This window comes from Podarcis pityusensis (genome assembly GCF_964106645.2).
Source record: "Podarcis pityusensis genome assembly, chromosome: 7".
Classification (NCBI taxonomy): Eukaryota; Metazoa; Chordata; class Lepidosauria; order Squamata; family Lacertidae; genus Podarcis; species Podarcis pityusensis.
In genome coordinates this window covers 77,467,155-77,485,192 of record NC_138031.1, presented here as the reverse complement: position 1 = coordinate 77,485,192, position 18,038 = coordinate 77,467,155, and the positions used below count along the sequence as shown (strand labels likewise).

The 18,038-nt window shown below is 41.0% G+C and overlaps 1 protein-coding gene and 1 long non-coding RNA gene across 3 annotated transcripts in view; one reads left to right on the top strand and one right to left on the bottom strand.

Moving 5' to 3' along the window:
* RETREG1 (reticulophagy regulator 1) overlaps positions 1-18,038 on the bottom strand; it is a 46,701-nt gene that overhangs the window by 4,688 nt on the left and 23,975 nt on the right. For both annotated transcript variants that reach the window (XM_081014900.1, XM_081014899.1), the window contains exons 4-7: positions 3,072-3,198; positions 1,836-1,920; positions 1,097-1,234; positions 622-686 (exon numbers count right to left, since the gene is read on the bottom strand). In XM_081014900.1, coding sequence (XP_080871026.1) covers positions 622-686; positions 1,097-1,234; positions 1,836-1,920; positions 3,072-3,198 — 415 coding nt within the window. The remainder of the gene's footprint in view (positions 1-621; positions 687-1,096; positions 1,235-1,835; positions 1,921-3,071; positions 3,199-18,038) is intronic.
* LOC308482195 lies at positions 5,102-7,299 on the top strand. The gene is made up of 2 exons (XR_013989138.1): positions 5,102-6,682; positions 7,034-7,299. It is a non-coding gene; the product is annotated as an uncharacterized lncRNA (long non-coding RNA).

The following is an 18,038-nucleotide window of genomic DNA, read 5'->3' as shown; positions in this document are numbered from 1 at the left end:
ACACATTAGATGGAATGCATAAACAAGTGAGGGCTGTGTGCTGTAGGGAGAGGTGGAATGGGCTTGTGGGATCCTGACCCCCCGTCACATATACACTTTGAAAATCGGCACAGGACTGTTAATGTCAATATCTGCACCCTCCAGGTGCTGAAGAAGTAGACACATAAGTTTGTATTGTGATGAAATCTTTTTGTGTTGCAAAGGGTCCATAATACAAAGGCAGCTGTACAAATCTGAGCCCTGTTTCTAATTGCTTGATGAGTCGTGACTTTCATTTCCACGGACTGAAATTGATTGTGGTGGTACTGTTGCGTTCACAAGACAAACCTCTCATGCCAAAAAGCAGGTTCAGAGAAAGAATGCCCCCTACATTACTCTAGGCTGCAGCCCTGGGAGCCCTCACTCCTGAGTAAGTTCTACTGATCAGAGTCTGACATGCCTCTGAATAAACAGGATCAGGCTGTGGAAACTTCTTAAAATTCCAGCACACCTGGAATTTGCAGCAAACAAGTAGAAAGGAGTGGACAACGCTTGAGAAATGTTTCTCTTTCCGGACAACGAAAGCACAACAGTCAATATGCTTATTTGTAGTCTAGAGAACTCAATATAGAACCAACCTACCTTAGGACACAAGGCTGATACATCTAGTTCACTGTTGTCATCTGCCAACTTTGTTCTTATAATTTCTGGAAAAGATTACAAACCAATTAGCTTTCCGTTACCTACTTTGTTTGTCAAACATTCCTAGGTTTTGTTGTTGTAGCTAACAAAGAAATCAAGAGATTTATGTGCATAAATTCTACATGTGTAAAATTTATTTATATAGCATTTATTTATTATATATTTCTACACAAAGTTTTACATGCACACTGCTTTACAATGCATTCGTAGTAAAAATATTCACTTTCCCAAGATACACAACATTGTTTGGTTTTGAAACTTTACTCTTATCACTCATGGGAAGCCTAAGATTTTTTGGTATTTGTTTGTATTTGTGGATAAACTGGCAACCACAAAAATAACACATCCCTTCTTCTTTCCTCAAGAAAGCTGAAATTACACAGGGAGAAAAATCTATTCAAAGCTGCCTGCTTACCAGCTCGCTCTCTCAATTTTTGGTTGATATAGTCCCAAACGCCAAAGTCCAGTTTCAGCAGAAATGGCTTAATGTTGCTATATACTTTCTGCCCAAATTCATTGCATTTGAAGAGTGGGCACAAGAAGGCACATAGTACTGCAACAGAAGTAGGAAATATAAATAAGTAAGTTCTACCATTTTTTACAACAAGTTTGCAGAAAAGTAAACTTTTGAGCTATGCCATTTTTTGAATACTCTTTACAAATCCTTCTTGAAGCATATAAAATGGTCTGTTTCCAAGGAACATGCAAGTTAGAAATATCTATTGCTAAATAAAGCACTCTGTGTGTGTTTAGTGGGATCCACAGCGTCTAAGAATATATTGTGTGGGGAGTTAGTGTAGCATAGTGTCGAAGTCTCAATTAGTTCAGTGGAACTTACACCTAATGTAAAAGTTTATGAGACTGCAGCATGATCTCTTTAAGGAAATAAATATTGATTTACTGCTTCATTTATTCAGGGAATCCAGATTTTTGCCCTTAAGAACTTCAGCTTTGTCAATATCACATTTTCCTAACATTTAAGCCACAATTATTTTGCTGCCAGGAAAAATGCAATTTCGTCTTCTTTTCAAGAATCTTAATTGCAATGGTGAATTCTGTGCAGAATGTGGTTTGCTTGTTGCTATGGGAATCCCCCCCCCCCCCCGAGAAAGTAAAGTAACTATTGCATCCCTTAAGAATTGGAAGAAACTTACATAGAAGGTAAGAGAGTACAACTCCAGGAATGTAACTTCCTAAGATTGTGAAGAATGTGCACACACTGCAGACCAGGAGGCAAAACTGTTTAAGAGAAAGCATCAAGTAATGATTAGAGATATCACTGCCACATCTAAACTAAAACATGGCTTTTAACATGTTCTTACCAACAGCAAAAATTGTAGAGCTACCTTCCATCACCATCATTTTAGTAAACAAATCAGAAGAGTGATGAAAATGCTTGTTAGCCATAGGGGATTATCTTTGTGTCTTTGTCACTCACTTTCTTTTACACCACAACAGATACATTGTGTGAGTGAGGAGCTCAGAGAAAAGCTTCTTCTGCAGCTCAGTTGCATCCCCACCCAATCATTCTGGTGGCTGAGCCCCCACTTCAACTCCAAAGGAAATACAAAGTTGTGGGGAGGGCAACAGGAAGTAATACGACTTTGGGTGGCCAGTCTGAACACTACCCTCTGTTTCTTCAGATACCCCGTGGTGGTGTGAGAGATGTGCATATGCACAACACACAACTGGAGTGTGTGCGTGCTTTCTGGGAAGTGAGGAGCTGTTTTAACCTGCTGCTAGTTTTAGCCCAATTTATTCCAAAGCTGGTAATTTAAGCAAGAGGTGTTTCCGCATACAGGCATCCCTTTTTACTAACGGATATTCTCCTAGTCATCGCGCAGAAGTCAGCTCACTACTGCTGGCATCCACAACAATGGCTAAAAGAGGAGTGGGGAGAGTAATTCAATTTATTGTACACATTCATACCTGTAAGATTTCATTAATCCCAAAACTGATTGGCAGCTCATAATGAGACCTGGTCCAACATATTTTGCGATCTTAAGTGGTTGTCTTGCATAATTCAAGCGGTGCAACACCAGGAAAAGCACTTGCAATGTTGGAAAAGGATGCTGGACAGAACAGTGAGACAGTGTGCTGTTGACTACAATCCAAAGTTAGACTACAGCATCTTTCCCACTATTTAAAGGGATCCTGGAACTTTTTTCTTGGGCTAAATAGTGCTTCATCACAATAGGCACCCATAAACATAGCTTTATGCTTTATGCTGTTGAGTATGTTAGCATTGCCTTCCCTCAAGATCAATGGGACCACGAAGTACACATATATACGGTTCTGCTGTTAACATCCTTGTTTATACATTGATTATTGACACAAAGTACCAGGAAGTTTATTCACTGGAACAAGATAAATTGCAAGCCTCGTTTTACCTTGCCTGGGTTCTGTTCTTTGAAGTGAGACATTTCTTGGAGAAAGACAAAGAAACTCATCATTGCTTCTTCCATGCACTGGTTCAGCCTGATCCTGTATTCAGACTTGGAATCAATGACTTCCCAGCTGAAAAATTAAAACAAACATTAAAAACTCACCAACAAATAAAACAAACAGGGACTTTGCTCTCAAATAATTTCACCTTTTTGTTACTCAGCAAAACTAATCCTCAGCTATATCCATAATATGATGGTTAGGCCCCTCCTGGAGATCAACTTGCTGCCCCGAGTGCTGGGTCCGACTACTCTCATAGGTCCACCTGCAACTACACATTTGTGCACAAAAATGTAGCATATATACAGAAGAAATGCATGTTTCCATCTGCATGCCAGGAAATGGAATCAGCTCCCTGATATACATACAGACAGCAACAAATACACATTTGCCACCCCCTAGCTTGTAAAGTGGCACTCAAACACCAGCCTTGTTTAAAGACAGCAAATGCAACTGCCACATCTTAAATTGTACTTGACATTTCTGCACAAGAGCTTTTCCTGCTCTCAAAGGTTTTTTTTTTAATCCCTCAACCACTTCTGTCAACGCTGGGCAGGACAAGAACTTTGCCACTCAGATTTACAGCTTCTATTCTTATATATGTTGCAGAAAGGCCTGAAAGCTCAGTGGCAACAAGAGGCAACAGGTGAACAAAATATATGGCCAAAACTGTGTGGACGGTACTGAGCTCTTTAATTGCAACTGGGTATATCAAGGTATCAAAGCATCTCTTCCTGCCTATTTTCTTTTTAAACAAATAACAGTATTCCTTATTGCAAAAGCAGTCTAACCTGTCCAACCCAATCCAGTAGAAAACTGCCTTAAGGAGGCACAAGGCATTTGGAAATACCCACACACTTTCTCGCCCGTTTCCATGATTTCTGCAATTTGGCAAGCACTAACAGTGAGGTGCGTCTGTCTCTTGTTAAAACATACGTCTTTGCTCAGCTGTTTCCCTGACGGTTGATGCCAATTTTTAACGATTCTGGTAGTGTACTGATGGCTTTAGGAATGTTTTATTCCTTAATATAACAAAATGATAAAACATCTACTTGGTTTTGTTTTGCTTTGCTTTGATTATTCACTGGATTTTTTTTTGGGGGGGGGGTAAAGTGATTTCTATATTGCTTTTATTTTTTAAATTTTTTTTGAAAGTGGCTTACAACAATAAAATGTATTTGACTGGATGTATAAAATTTGGATTTATAAAATAATGAGTGTGGTTTGGAAATGGTTTTAGTATAAAATAATTGGTTTATCACCAGATCAAAAATCAAAGCCCTAAGAAAACCAAATCCCTGTGCCCCTCTCCTGCCTCACCTGCAGACCTTGAGATACATAGGTAAGGATTATCACCCACTTTAAAATGAAATATTATTAAGCTGATCTCTTTCTCCCCCTGCTGTTGCAGCAAGCAAGCAAGCAAACAAACAAACAAACAAACAAACTGTGTGCAACATTTTGTTATTTAAAGCTTATTCAGATGCTGAGTAATGCATGCATATCTGGGCAGTAGAGCCGCACCTGTCCAACCTGTCCCCACGCCTGGGCCTACCTGGTATTTGTGCCACATAATTGGTGCCTATGCATGTTAAGCCTCCTAGAGCATTAGCTTTATCCCTCAAAATTGGAGAAGCAAAGACTCTGTTACCAGGCTTGCATGTACTGAAAACTGAAGTCAGGACAGGACACAAAAATTTTAATCAGGTGACAGCAAAAACTGCATTTTTTTTTAGCAGGGGCAATTAGGATAAGATCTATTTGATTATTGATGTAAACCTCTAAAATGTATTTTGCATAGCTAAGTTTTTACCTTTTTCTTCAGTACATATAATGAAATGATTTTAGAATATTGTATTATTTTACTGTTGTTAGCTGCTCTGAGCCCGGCTTCGGCTGGGGAGGGCAGAATATAAATAAAATTTTATTTATTTATTATTATTATTATTATTATTATTATTATTCTATTTTATTTTTTATTTTATTTTATTGCTGTGGCTAGTGGCTGATGCAAATAAAGATTCTTCTGATCTGATCTGATCTGACCTTACCTAAAAGTTTCTTTTTTCTTAAACAGGCACTTGAATCTCATAAATAGGTGCTGAATTCTCCTTCCATCGCAAATGACTCTTCATAGGGTCCCTGCAACCTTCAGGAACAGCTTTTTGTAGGGTACATGGGGTGAGGTGGGAACAGGATCCCAGGAAGGCCTCAGTACACACTGTGGACTTTTAAAGCCCTAAATGACCTTGTCCCAGGAGCATCTCCACCCCCATCATTCAGCCCAGATACTGAGGTCCAGCTGCGAGGGCCTTCTGGCAGTTCGCTCACCGTGAGAAGTGAGGTTATAGGGAACGAGGCAGAGGGCCTTCTCGGTAGTGGCACCCGCCCTGTGGAATGCCCTCCAATCAGATGTCAAGGAAATAAACAACAATCTGACTTTTAGAAGACATCTGAAGGCAGCCCTGTTTAGGGAAGCTTTTAATGTTTGATGTTTCATCATGTTTTTAATATTCTGCTGGGAGCTGCCCAGACTGGCTGGGGAAACCCAGTCAGATAGGCAGGGTATAAATAATAAATTTATTATTATGATTATTATTGAGGGACCTCCTCCTGCTGCCTCACAGCATGCTGCCTGAGCCCACTTTCCCCTTCTTGTGAAGAGGCCTTTAGTAAATTTCCATCACATTCTTACTTGCCTGTCCCAGGATAAATCCTGCCCAGCTTAGGAGGCTATGCATGCCCATACAGACAGAAATATTTAGCAAGCGAAGTGAAATAAGAATGTTTGACTTGAAGTTTTGGCTTTCTTCTGGTGAAAGCTGCTTAAACACAGAGGGACACACACTCAGGATGTCACCTAGCAGTTGTGACAAGTGCTGCAGTCCATTCCCAGCATGGGCCAGAAGATTCAGTTCTATCAGGTTCGCTGAAAATGACTAATGGTCTCATGCTGCCAGTTTGTAACCAGACATCTGCTCCAGGCAAAATAAACCACTGAGGTTTTCTTAGAAAGGTCAGTAACATCTCATATTACCGATTTAAACTCACACACACACCCTGCCGCCACCCAAAGCTGTGCTGGAATTTTGTAGTCACATGAGCTGGTTAGTGTCTGCATGGATGCTCTAATTTTGCTCCCAGTTAGGATGAAGTAACTATGACGTGGCAAATAAGGGATTATAAAAGCACAAACAAAATGCTAGCAATTACACAGCTTCCGGTATTCCCAACACCTCTAATAGCTTGAAAACAGAGATGAATATTCACCACCCAATTCAGCTTCTCATTTTGATCTGTTCCGTACAGTGACAAACTGATTCCCCACCCTCATTCTGCTCCTTTATTCCCAAAGGCTTTATTTGCTAACAATTTTTATTTTAAAATTGGAAAGGCTGTTCTTGATCATGACTTGTTTTTTAAACCCCCGCTGAATACAGAAATGCAAGCATCTATGATGCATCTTTTGGGCTGAATTTGTAGGAGTTTTTAGTAAAGTGGCAGCTTGACACAGAAAGTTAATAAGCACCCCCCCCCCCTCATTTCTACAGATTCTGTTAGGGATAAACATAACACATAAAGATAAAGGTACCCCTGCCCGTACGGGCCAGTCGTGTCCGACTCCAGGGTTGTGCGCCCATCTCACTTAAGAGGCCGGGGGCCAGCGCTGTCCGCAGACACTTCTGGGTCACGTGGCCAGCGTGACAAGCTGCATCTGGCGAGCCAGCGCAGCACATGGAAACGCCGTTTACCTTCCTGCTAGTAAGCGGTCCCTATTTATCTACTTGCACCCGGGGGTGCTTTTGAACTGCTAGGTTGGCAGGCGCTGGGACCGAGCAACGGGAGTGCACCCCGCCGCGGGGATTTGAACCGCCGACCTGACGATCGGCAAGTCCTAGGCGCTGAGGTTTTAACGTAACATAACACATATGATGACATAAACACATAACTCTAGAATTTGTCAGTTGCTTTTCTAGCATCTTTATGAAAAAGATAGAAAAGCAACCTATTAAAGCAGAACAAGACTCCTCTTTTTTTTAAAAAAACCCCCAAAAAGCTTAATGAATATCTGTTATCACAAAGAACCAGTGCTATTTTTCTATACAACGAGCTCACCATGAGCTTCTCCCTCCTTCTCTTAGAATGGCAATGGTGCCCACCTGAGAGCTGATTGTGATCTCCGGGCTTAAAAAAGCCCTGCAAAGAACTACCAAAATTTCTAAAACCTTATCACCATTGATCTCACCACCATTATGCACAACACTTTATCAATATGCGTTCATCAATATGCAAAGTAAGCAGCTCATCCCTATCCCAAAAGGCTTGCAATCCAATTAGGAGAGGACTAGGATGCTGAGTCAGACTTTGTAGAAGCATTACATTTTGAAGAGGGATTTGAAGGGATACAGCAAGGTGATTCTACTACTCTTGTAGAAACGAAGCTCAGGTAAACAATCCCTGATTGCAAAACAGTTCATGAAAAAGTAAGTATATTAAAAATGTTCTGAATAACCAAAGCCTGAGAGATACCTCCCTCAAAGCAACGACTAAAGTCAACTGATGGCCCCAACATCACAGGACCAACCATCTCCTTTTCAATCCCTTGAAAGGAGACTTCTTCAGCTAATTAAATAGCAAATCTTTCCCTCTTCCATATCTGCCTTTGCAACTGTATCAGACTGGCTACATATTAAAAAAAAATACAGGGAGGAATTCAACTTAGTGTTAAGGAGATCTCTTCATCAGGGCAAGCATTGTTGGTTGGCTGAAGGAACTACCTCCTTTCTCCTTCCCCTATGTGCTGTTCTTGAGGGTTTTCATGACTCCCCAGAGCCAATTTGAGGAGGCATGTGGGGGGAGGAGAAGGCCTTTTGCTTGGGTTTCTGCTAGAGGGACCTATTAATCGAATCCTTTCCATTTTAACTATAAGTGAAGAGTACAAATACATACTAGAAAGATATCCATGCAGCTTCCTCAAGAGAAAACATAAATACATATAGTTCACTTGGAAGGGAGATTGAAGGTGGATTTATAAAGTCTCTGAAAGAAATATTTAACTGGTAAATAGGCAATGACAAAAGAAAGATAAACTAGATACTGGGTCACTGAAAACAGGAAGGAACCATATTACTCCATATTTGAAGGGGAACACCCTGAACTGGGCCCAGAGGTAAACTGGGTAGTCAATGCAGCCGTTTTATAACAGGGGCTATATGTGTTCTAAAGGCAACTCCGGCCAGTAATTTTGCCACTGCATTTTGGGCCAGCTGGAATTTCCAAGTCATCTTCAAGGGCAGTCCCATGTAGAGTGCATTGCAATAATCCAATGTGGAAGTTACCAGAGCATGGAGTATGTTAGTTAAGTCATCTCTGCCACAGCTAGCAAACCAGCCATAGCTGGAAATAGGAACTCCAACTATTGAGGCCACCTGAGCCTCAAGGGACAAAGTTGGATCCAGGAGTATCTTAGCTTACACTTCCAGGAGAGTGCAAATCCGTCCAGAACAAACTGTCTTCCCACCTCCTGGACTTGAGAACGTGAAACACATAACACCTCTGTCTTTAAGGATTTTGCTTCGATTTTTTGTCCCACATCCAGCCCATCACTGCCTCCAAATACCCATCTAGCACCTCAGACACCTTTCCTGATTCAGATGGAAATGAGAGATAGAGCTAGATAACGTCTGACATTTGTTAATCAATTTGTTCCAGAAATTGAACCAGACCTGTGTGCTTATTAAACACATTCTTATCCATTTGCCCATAAAGTGAGAGTGTGGGTAGGTACTTTTTATCCCAAACAGAGCACATGGGGAGGGTTTAACAAAACCCCCATCTTAACAATAAATGAATGCTGTGCATGGTTAGGTATCTGCAATGACAGCACTGAAGTACAGTCTGTTAGGGAGAAAGATCACTAAAAAACCTCAGGGATTTCTGCGCTTATAGTGGTATACTAGCAGGTTTTTCAGATTTTGGGGCATGCTGCCACGCAGTGTTATCATTATTCAGCTAGCATTCCACCAAGGTAAAAAGGTAAAGGACTCAAGAGCTCAGTGGTTTAGACCACAGTGCCCCCGCGTCCCCCCATTCCAGTACAAGCTACTAAAAACCTGCTCATTGTACCTCAAAAAATCCTGACTTTTATCAAAGTTCTGGAAAGCGGCATGTGTACAAGTATCATCCCGATTTTGGGGTTGGTGGGTGATGTAAGTGGTTTCACATCATTTCCGTCTGAATGGTGCAAGCTGTCAGTTTGGAAACTCAGTTCAGAGGAGAGATATGGCAGAGAGAGATGATGGCACTGAGTCAAAGTACTGCCCATGATAGCATTCATTAGCTGAAAACAACATCTGATCACAATAACAAAGTTCACTATACCTCAGGGAGACATGCAGTTCCTCTTCTAATTTCCTATACTTTTATAAGATGAGAATTCTAGAATACTGGGCATTAAATAAATAAAAAACAACGAATAACTATCTCTGTGTGCATGCTCATAATGTAGGCATTTACTGGCTGGAGGAACATGAAAGGGGTGTGACTACAGTCCAAAAACTTTTCTCAGCTCAGGCTCAGCTCTCCAAAAGTGTGAAAAGGACAACCCCACAAAAGCAACAAGTGACTAAAGGTGTAGACCATCAAGCTACAAATTATTTCTTAAAAATGTCAGATCAAACAGGAACTATACTATTGTAAATGCAGAAAAATCCCTAGCTAAGAAAGAATGACAAACTTTTCCCAAGAGAAAATACCCCACCATCACCCCATTCCGATGCCAAGCACAGCAGCAGCAGCAGCAGCACAGTAACTGCAAATTTAAAAAAGAAATGATGGGAGCCATTTTGTATAGGAAAAATGATGCTTAATTTGTGCAATAATTTCCCTACACAGCAAATAGGTGTAGGAAAGAAACATTAACAGAGCACACTTTTGGAGCAGAAAAAAATTTGCAGTGTGTTTGTCAGACCACTTGAAATCAATGTACCTGATAGTGTCGGAACATTGATTTGTGTCACTCTTCCAATTTTATACTTCAGCTCCATGTACTTTCTCCCTTTAAAACAGGGGTCAGCAAACTTTTTCAGCAGGGGGCTGGTCCACTGTCCCTCAGACCCTGTGGAGGGCCAGACTAGATTTTGAAAAAAAAAATTAACGAATTCCTATGCCCCACAAAAAAACCCAGAGATGCATTTTAAATAAAATTTCATGTAGAAACACACTTATATTCCTGGACCGTCCGTGGGCCAAATTTAGAAGGCGATTGGGCCGGATCTGGTCCCTGGGCCTTAGTTTGCCTACCCATGCTTTACAAGGTAACCACCCTCAGCACCTCATGACAAAGGCAGCAGTGAGAGTTTGGGTGGGTGATCTCAGAAGATTTGTGGGTATCAGGAGAAGATCTCCAAAATGACCTTGTGACTACAGGATTCATGTTAGCAACCCCATGTAATAATAATAATAATAATAATGATAATGATAATAATTTTATTATTCATACCCCACCCATTATTTACTCCCCACCACTCTGGGCAGCTCCCAACAGAATATTAAAAACACGATAAAACATCAAACTTTAAAAACTTCCTTTTACCACCAGTAATTACTTTCCTACAGAAGCCTATTATAGGGACATAAATATACAAACTAGTGGATGACTGGGAAAACCAACATCTGAGTCAATTCTAGCACTATTGCCTCGCAAACAAAATGAGTCTTATGTAAGACACACCAACACCTGCATGAAGAATGGTTTGATCCACACAGAAATATACCATGTACAGCATTGTGACAATGTGCTGATTAAGACAAAAATGACTCATAAACTATTAAATGCAAGGACTTTGAAACTTGTCCCTATATAATATTTGTGCTCTTTTTTATTTACTCTCAGAGCTAGAATCCCCAGAGGAAGACACAACAAGTAGGCACCACCATGACCTGACAGGTGGGCTCTCCTTCATCTCCTCTTTGTCTCTGGCAACAAGGGAGGCTTTTCCAGTAGGTGAAAAAGCAAGAGAAAGAGACAGAAAGAAAGAAAGAAAGAAAGAAAGAAAGAAAGAAAGAAAGAAGGGAACCATTGCATTTTTGACGAAAAGCTGCAATGAGGCGAGCAATTACAGGGAAGGGGAAATATTGTGACAATTGGGTGAATTCAGAAGCTGAGAAAAGAGCACTTTATGGTCTTGGGGAGGGAAACTGGGGCACTGAGATGGAAAAGGAAACTCTGGAGGTGATAAATGGAGGCCGGGAGAAGTTGTGGTCCTGAGAGGCAACTGAGGCAGGGACCATCCAGGAGAGGGAAATAATTGGGGAGGGGGGAATTGAGGCAGGAAGATGGGGTTGGAAAACAGAGCAAGCAGGACCATATTAAATATATTAAACATGGTACATATAACTCATGGATGGTTAACATTTGTTGGACTCAAGGGACACATGAATCCTTTGCCAAGCTTCAATGCCATATGCTAGTAGTGGGTGTGACCAAAAATGGCATGGCTATCCTATACTCTCTCTGTCACACATGGTAAGTACACAGTACTCCCCCGTAACTGATCCATGTAGATCAGCTGAGTTGGGAGGGTTATTACCCACTCCCCATGATTAACAATTGACTGATCCAATGACTAGCAGGGAGGCGGGCTGAGTGTAGGGGTTTAAATCCAACCCAGAGATGGAAAGAAGATAAAATCCCTACCAGAGAAGAATGGCAGATGAAGTTAATGGACTATGCTGAAATGGCTAAAAAGACCGGAAGAGTCAGAAATCAGGAAGACCAAAATTTTAATAAGGAATGGGGAAAATTTATTGTAAATCATTGTAAACAGTTAAAATTGTCAGCAGGATTGGAAGATCACTCGTAGTTTAAGGTTGACTTCTGGACATAATGGAAGAGGCAAAGGATCTGGAGTATAGTAAAAGATGTGGGAGGAAATGATTAATAATAGGACCCACAAAGGAGAGGATGGAAGTCCAGGATATTCCTAGGCATCTTGTTTTTATGATATATGTTTTATATATCTCTGTAAAATTTTAATTTGAAAAACCAAATTTAAAAATTGGTAAAAACAACAACAACCCAGAGTTATGTCTTTTAATTTTTTTTGCCACTGACAAAACTGATGAGGACTTGGCAGAGCATAACAATTTGCTGAGAGGGTTGCATCAGGCCCTGGGCTGTGGGTTAGCAACACCTGTTTTCGTTGGATATGTTTAAGTTCCTATATACAGCCCAGTCAAATTTAGCCAAAGACTATGAAGATAAATCACTTCACCCACATATTATTATTCTGATTAATTACCCACCCTTCACCCTAAGGTCCCTGGGTGGATCACAAGAATTTAAAACACAACGTTAAAAGCAGTTTAAAACAAATTACAATTACAAGATTGTATCACATTCGAGGACTGGGGAACAAAAGAGGGTTTTTTGCTTTGTTTTTTTAACTAAACCTTGGGAATACAAATGCTGTAAATGGCCTGTATTAGAGACATTCCTAATACTATGATTCTAGTGACAGACTCCACTGAACACAGTTTGAACCTGTGTAGGTAAAGACCTGGGTCATGGTGGAAACAAGGAGGTAGAACTGTGCGTCATCACCATGTTGAAACTTAACTCCAAACCTCTGCACAATCTCACTCCATAGCCTCACATATACAGTAAGTCACTACCCTCTGTGGTACGTGACACTATCCACAGAAGCCAATAAAAAACCCACACTACCTGGTAATCTGTTCACCGAGTCAGATTGGTATCTATTCTTTTCCTCACATTGAACAAGTTTGCCAACACTGAATTTTGAATTACAAGTGACAGGAACAACTAGAGAATTTCCAGGGGTTTATCTGTCCAAAGCATTAACAAAGTTCAAATGACAAAAAATAAAATTGTCCGGCTTATTTGCTACGCCTCACAAAACTTTATGTGTTTATAAGATTAGCATTCCTCTTTTCACACACGTATACAATCTGAGCCCAGTGTGCCTTCCAAAGGTCTAAATGGGCAAAATATCTCAAGAATAAGGTATTATGCTGCTTCACAGGCACTATCAGCATATGCTAACCTGCCTTATATGCTTTCCTATGTTTAAATAATTGTCTCTGATCACAGCTTCCAAAAGAACTCATTTCTAGTCTTACCTATTTGCTTCACAATAATGCTTTAAGATCTAAAATGTCAAGTTCTCTAAAAAAAAGAAAAGATTAAAACTTGCACTGTACACCATTTGCTTCTTGACAAGACTGTTTCCAAATGAATCTTCTATTAAGAATCATGATTTTTTGGAATGAGATTAATTCTGACAGCACCCATCGTTTCCCATGAAGGATATATTCTGTCTCTCTTTTCAGTTTTAGGGGATCAATGGTTCAAAGGTGTTTTTAAAATTATTCACAGCAATATTTTTGTCCTATGATTGTACTGGATTCTACTTTTGATCATCCATTTTGCTTCTTCAGTTTTATTTAGCTCTATTCTTTTGGTTTTGATTTCAGTGATCTAATAGGATAGGTACTCAGATGTATTACCTTTTCTAGTCTCAGATTTTCTGTAAATATATTTGGGTGTTTATGTGAGGGGGGACAGAAATTGGGCTCTTGAGAATTATACTGATTCAGAAGAAAATGAGATAGAATCAACAATATGTTTTATATCATGGGTGGGAAACATTTGCCCTTCCAAAAGTAATTGGAATACAACTCCCATCATCTACTGAAAAATACTGACTGGGGTTGCTGGGAGTTGTGTTTGGAGGGTGACAGGTTCCCCACTTTTTTTTTTTTGCACCCTTACAGCAGGCTAACCTGTGGCCTTCCAGATGTTGCTGGATTACAGTTCTGTCTGTCCCAGCCAGCATGACCAATGGTCAGGGATAAGGGGGAGTTGAAGGCCAACAACATCTGGAGGGACACAGCTAATCCACTCCTGCCTTAATTTTTTTTGTTACGACCTGATATAGACTTAAGCTCTGACCTGAAGGAAGTATTCCACAGGCATTTCTCACAGGAACACTGTGCCCTTTCTAGTAGTAATACATTACATATCTGTCAATAACAGACTACACTGGAGTTATTTGTGTCTCTGACATTTCAAGTCTCTTCTGTTGGCAGCTTCATTGGAGGGCAAGCATGGGCAGTGACTTTTTAGAAGTTACAGAATGAAATGTTATTATCAAAAACATGGCTGTTTGCACTCTTATTGCCGTGCAAGAAACTTTATACACATTTCCACAGGTGTGAATTTATTTATAGGAGAGCTACGGCAAAAAACCAGTGGACATTCCTATGCTAAGAATCAAAGAAGCCAAACAACAAAATTCCAGAAAAGAAAACTACAGTACCTTTCGCTCGGTCCAAGGTCCTCACTTTCCGACATTCCTAACTTTTTGTCTCTTTTAAGCGTAAATCCAATGCTCAAGGAAAGTTTGTCTGTCTTCCTTTGAGCTTGAAGAAATCCAGTCTATGAGTCTCCTTTTGTGGCTCCTGTTAAGTCCCTCTGGTACAGGGTATATTTACACACATCCTAAGTGCCTGCTTGTCTTGAATGAAGTTCACAGTGTACTATTTTGATTGGCTAATTCCACGAATAAACAGGTCACACCTTATTCCAAATACTGTGACAGGCTCCTAGGCGGCAAGCACTGTCCAGAAGCCAACACTTTTATGGTCATGTGAGCAGTAAAACCACTACCCAGTTATTAACCTTTATTTGCCCGACTAGTTTGGAGCCTTACCTTCTCCTCTTTTGCTTGCTATGCCAGCCTCGTGGAAAAAATAATGACAACTTACCTTTATCATCTTACACTTTCATCTAACCTTTACCAACCCAAGCTCAGTTTTTGGCTAATATTTTTCTGGCCACCTCTACCAGTCACACTGCTAGCATACAGCCTCCCTGCTCCCATACTAGCCTCTTATGATCCAGTGACATCATAAGGAGGTGACATCATGGGAGGTTCTACATTTTTTCCAAGTAAATGTGGCTTCCTTCTCGGAACAGCAGCAGCAGCACATGAACATTTTACTTGGCATGTTCTCAAATGAGAAAAGCCATTTCCTAACATGGTCCCTTCTTTCCATGTGACAGGCAGAGTAGCTCAAGATTTGTGTTTAGCAGCAGATGGTCAGCATGCAAGAGATAGCCAACAAAAGCAAAACACAAGAAAGCAGTATAACATTTGAGTATCATCCTCGTAAACAATTGGATGCTTAACAGGCTTGAAAAATTCACCAACTGCTCCAAATTATGTCAGCAGGGACAAGATAAGAGCAGCCTTCTCACATCACAGCCCCATATTAATGAACTTTTGGCAGCCGTTAGTATTGACTCCTAGCAGCACTTCCATGAGCAACAGATAGTGACAATTACTACTATGAGATGCATGGGATAGCAGCAGGCACAGTCACTGTGGGGCAGGGAATGCCATGTTCCCTGCCACCTCAAGTGGGTTCTCACTCTGAATTTTCAGCTGCATTAACATTTCTATATCATTTTCCAAGGGAAAGCCATTTTCACTTCATTGGATAAAACAGGAACAAGGTTGTGCAGAGACATGCAAGTTATCAGATTAAAGCATTAAACACAACAAATCGCCGGAAAAAGTGGTTTGCTATTTGCACACACCTACCCTTGACAACTCGCTCCCACCTCAAAAAGGAACCCTTTGAAGTAAACTGAAAAGTGCGTTTTTGAAACCTCTATAGCAATTGAATATTGAGTGTTCTAGCTTCTGTTCACTAAAGGAAGTAGCAACATGGTAGGCAGTCAGGCCACGCCCCCCTATTTCACTCCCAGAGCTACAATTCTCAGAGTTCCCTGTGAAGAGGTTCTGATTGTTAAACCACTGACAATTTAACTCTGCAAGTGGAATAGGGGTCTCCTAACAACTCCCAGGACTAGGAATAGGCAAACTGTGGCCCTCCAGATATTTGAGACTACAATTCCCATCATCCCTAGCTAACAGGACCAGTGGTCAGCAACGATGGGAATTGTAGTCCCAAACATCTGGAGAGCCGGAGTTTGCCTATGCCTGCTCAGGACCCTTAACAAACCACAGCTCTCAGAATTCTTTGGGGGAAACTATGGACTGCAAGAAGATCAAACCTATCCATTCTTAAGGAAATCAGCGCTGAGTGCTCACTGGAAGGACAGATCCTGAAGCTGAGGCTCCAATACTTAGGCCACCTCATGAGAAGAGAAGACTCCCTGGAAAAGACGTTGATGTTTGGAAAGATTGAGGGCACAAGGAGAAGGGGACGACAGAGGACGGGATGGATGGACAGTGTTCTCGAAACTACTAACATGATTCGACCAAACTGCGGAAGGCAGTGGAAGATGGGAGTGACTGGCATGCTCTGGCAATGGGGTCACAAGGAGTCAGACACGACTAAACAACAACATGGCTGTTTAAAGTGGTATAGTGCTTTAAATGTGTCACGTGAATATGGCATCAGCTGGTATCTGCATGTGAGAAAGTGCAGTTCTGGTTACTGCTAGCAGCACACCACAAACAACAGGCAATTTTACTACAACATACAAGTCAGAATTATGTATACCTTAATATACGCCTCTAGATGCCTACATTGGATTGTAAACCATTCTTAGTCTAAGTGTACACTGTCAGGCTGACCACGGTAAATAAAATCCTATTTACAGATGCAACGACAAGCTACCCAATACAATGCTTTGTCAGAGTCACTTATGGAAAAAGTTGCCTTTTGTAGGTTCAGTATGAATTTAGCTATTTGATCTTTGGCTACTTTTTGAAGCTCATGAAACAAGAGTTGTCTCTCCAGAAGGCATTCCACACCTTCTTTGGGCCAATGGAACCTCAAAGTCAGATGCAAGGGCACAGCTTCATTTCTATAGGAAAACTGGTGGTGGTAAACAGACGTTCTTATGTGGCCATTGGTTGCAATTTCTTTCTCCCATTTTTATGGTTATATAGTTTCCCAATCTTTGTGATTCAGATTAAACAAGGAACTAAGTATAGTTGCTGGACATTATTAGATGGGATGAGACATATAATTTGCATTGTCAGGAAGCCCATTACAACATTCTACATGAGCAGTCAATCAGGATTGCAATTTCAGATATGGGCTTAGTGTACTTTGCCTTGCAGGTAGGTCAGAGACACTGGAAATTTCAATAGCAAGTTCCCATGCTCAATTCCTGCTCAGCAGGGCAAGGGTGTTCGACAGCTGACTTAACATAGCCTACAAACTGGCATACTGGGAGAGAGGAAGCAGATAACTCACTCCTGCTTTTTAGGAGTGAGGCATCAAACTTGGTGCTAGGCAAGCATTCCACATAAAGTGCTCTCTCCCTGCTCATCACCTGGGGCACTGGTGAAAAATGGAGCATTCAAGCAGGTTCAACAGAATCCTTGAGGTACATGCATATAAAACTAATTTGTGCTTTAAGAGGTGATCACCAGCATTTTGAGCAGCCTCTGGAAATGGACCAGCAGCCAGTGCAACTGTTTAAGAACTGCTGAGATAGGTTTCCTCTGACTGGTCCCAGTTAGTAGCCTAGCTTTTGCACATGGTGCCAACTGAATCATCTGCCTTCTGAGAGTGCAGATCTCTGATCTCCTATGCCTCTTTTGTGGTGGTGGATCTACTCAGTTGGCCTATTATATTTCCAAATGCTGGCTAATTTTTGTCCTCTGATCTTGATAGCTAGGCACAGCTGCTCTCAGGCATTCTCTCCCACCATCACTGTGTACCACTGGCTTAAAGATGATTAGAGGAGGAGACAACTTGCCTAGAGGTAGTGCAACGAAGCAGACAAAACTATACTGTGACAATGGTAGCGGCAAATAAATCCATTGCACAGGCAAACTGCCATGACCAAGCGAATCTAGGCTGCCTTAACATAATGTCCATCTACTTCGCAGGCAAAATTTGTT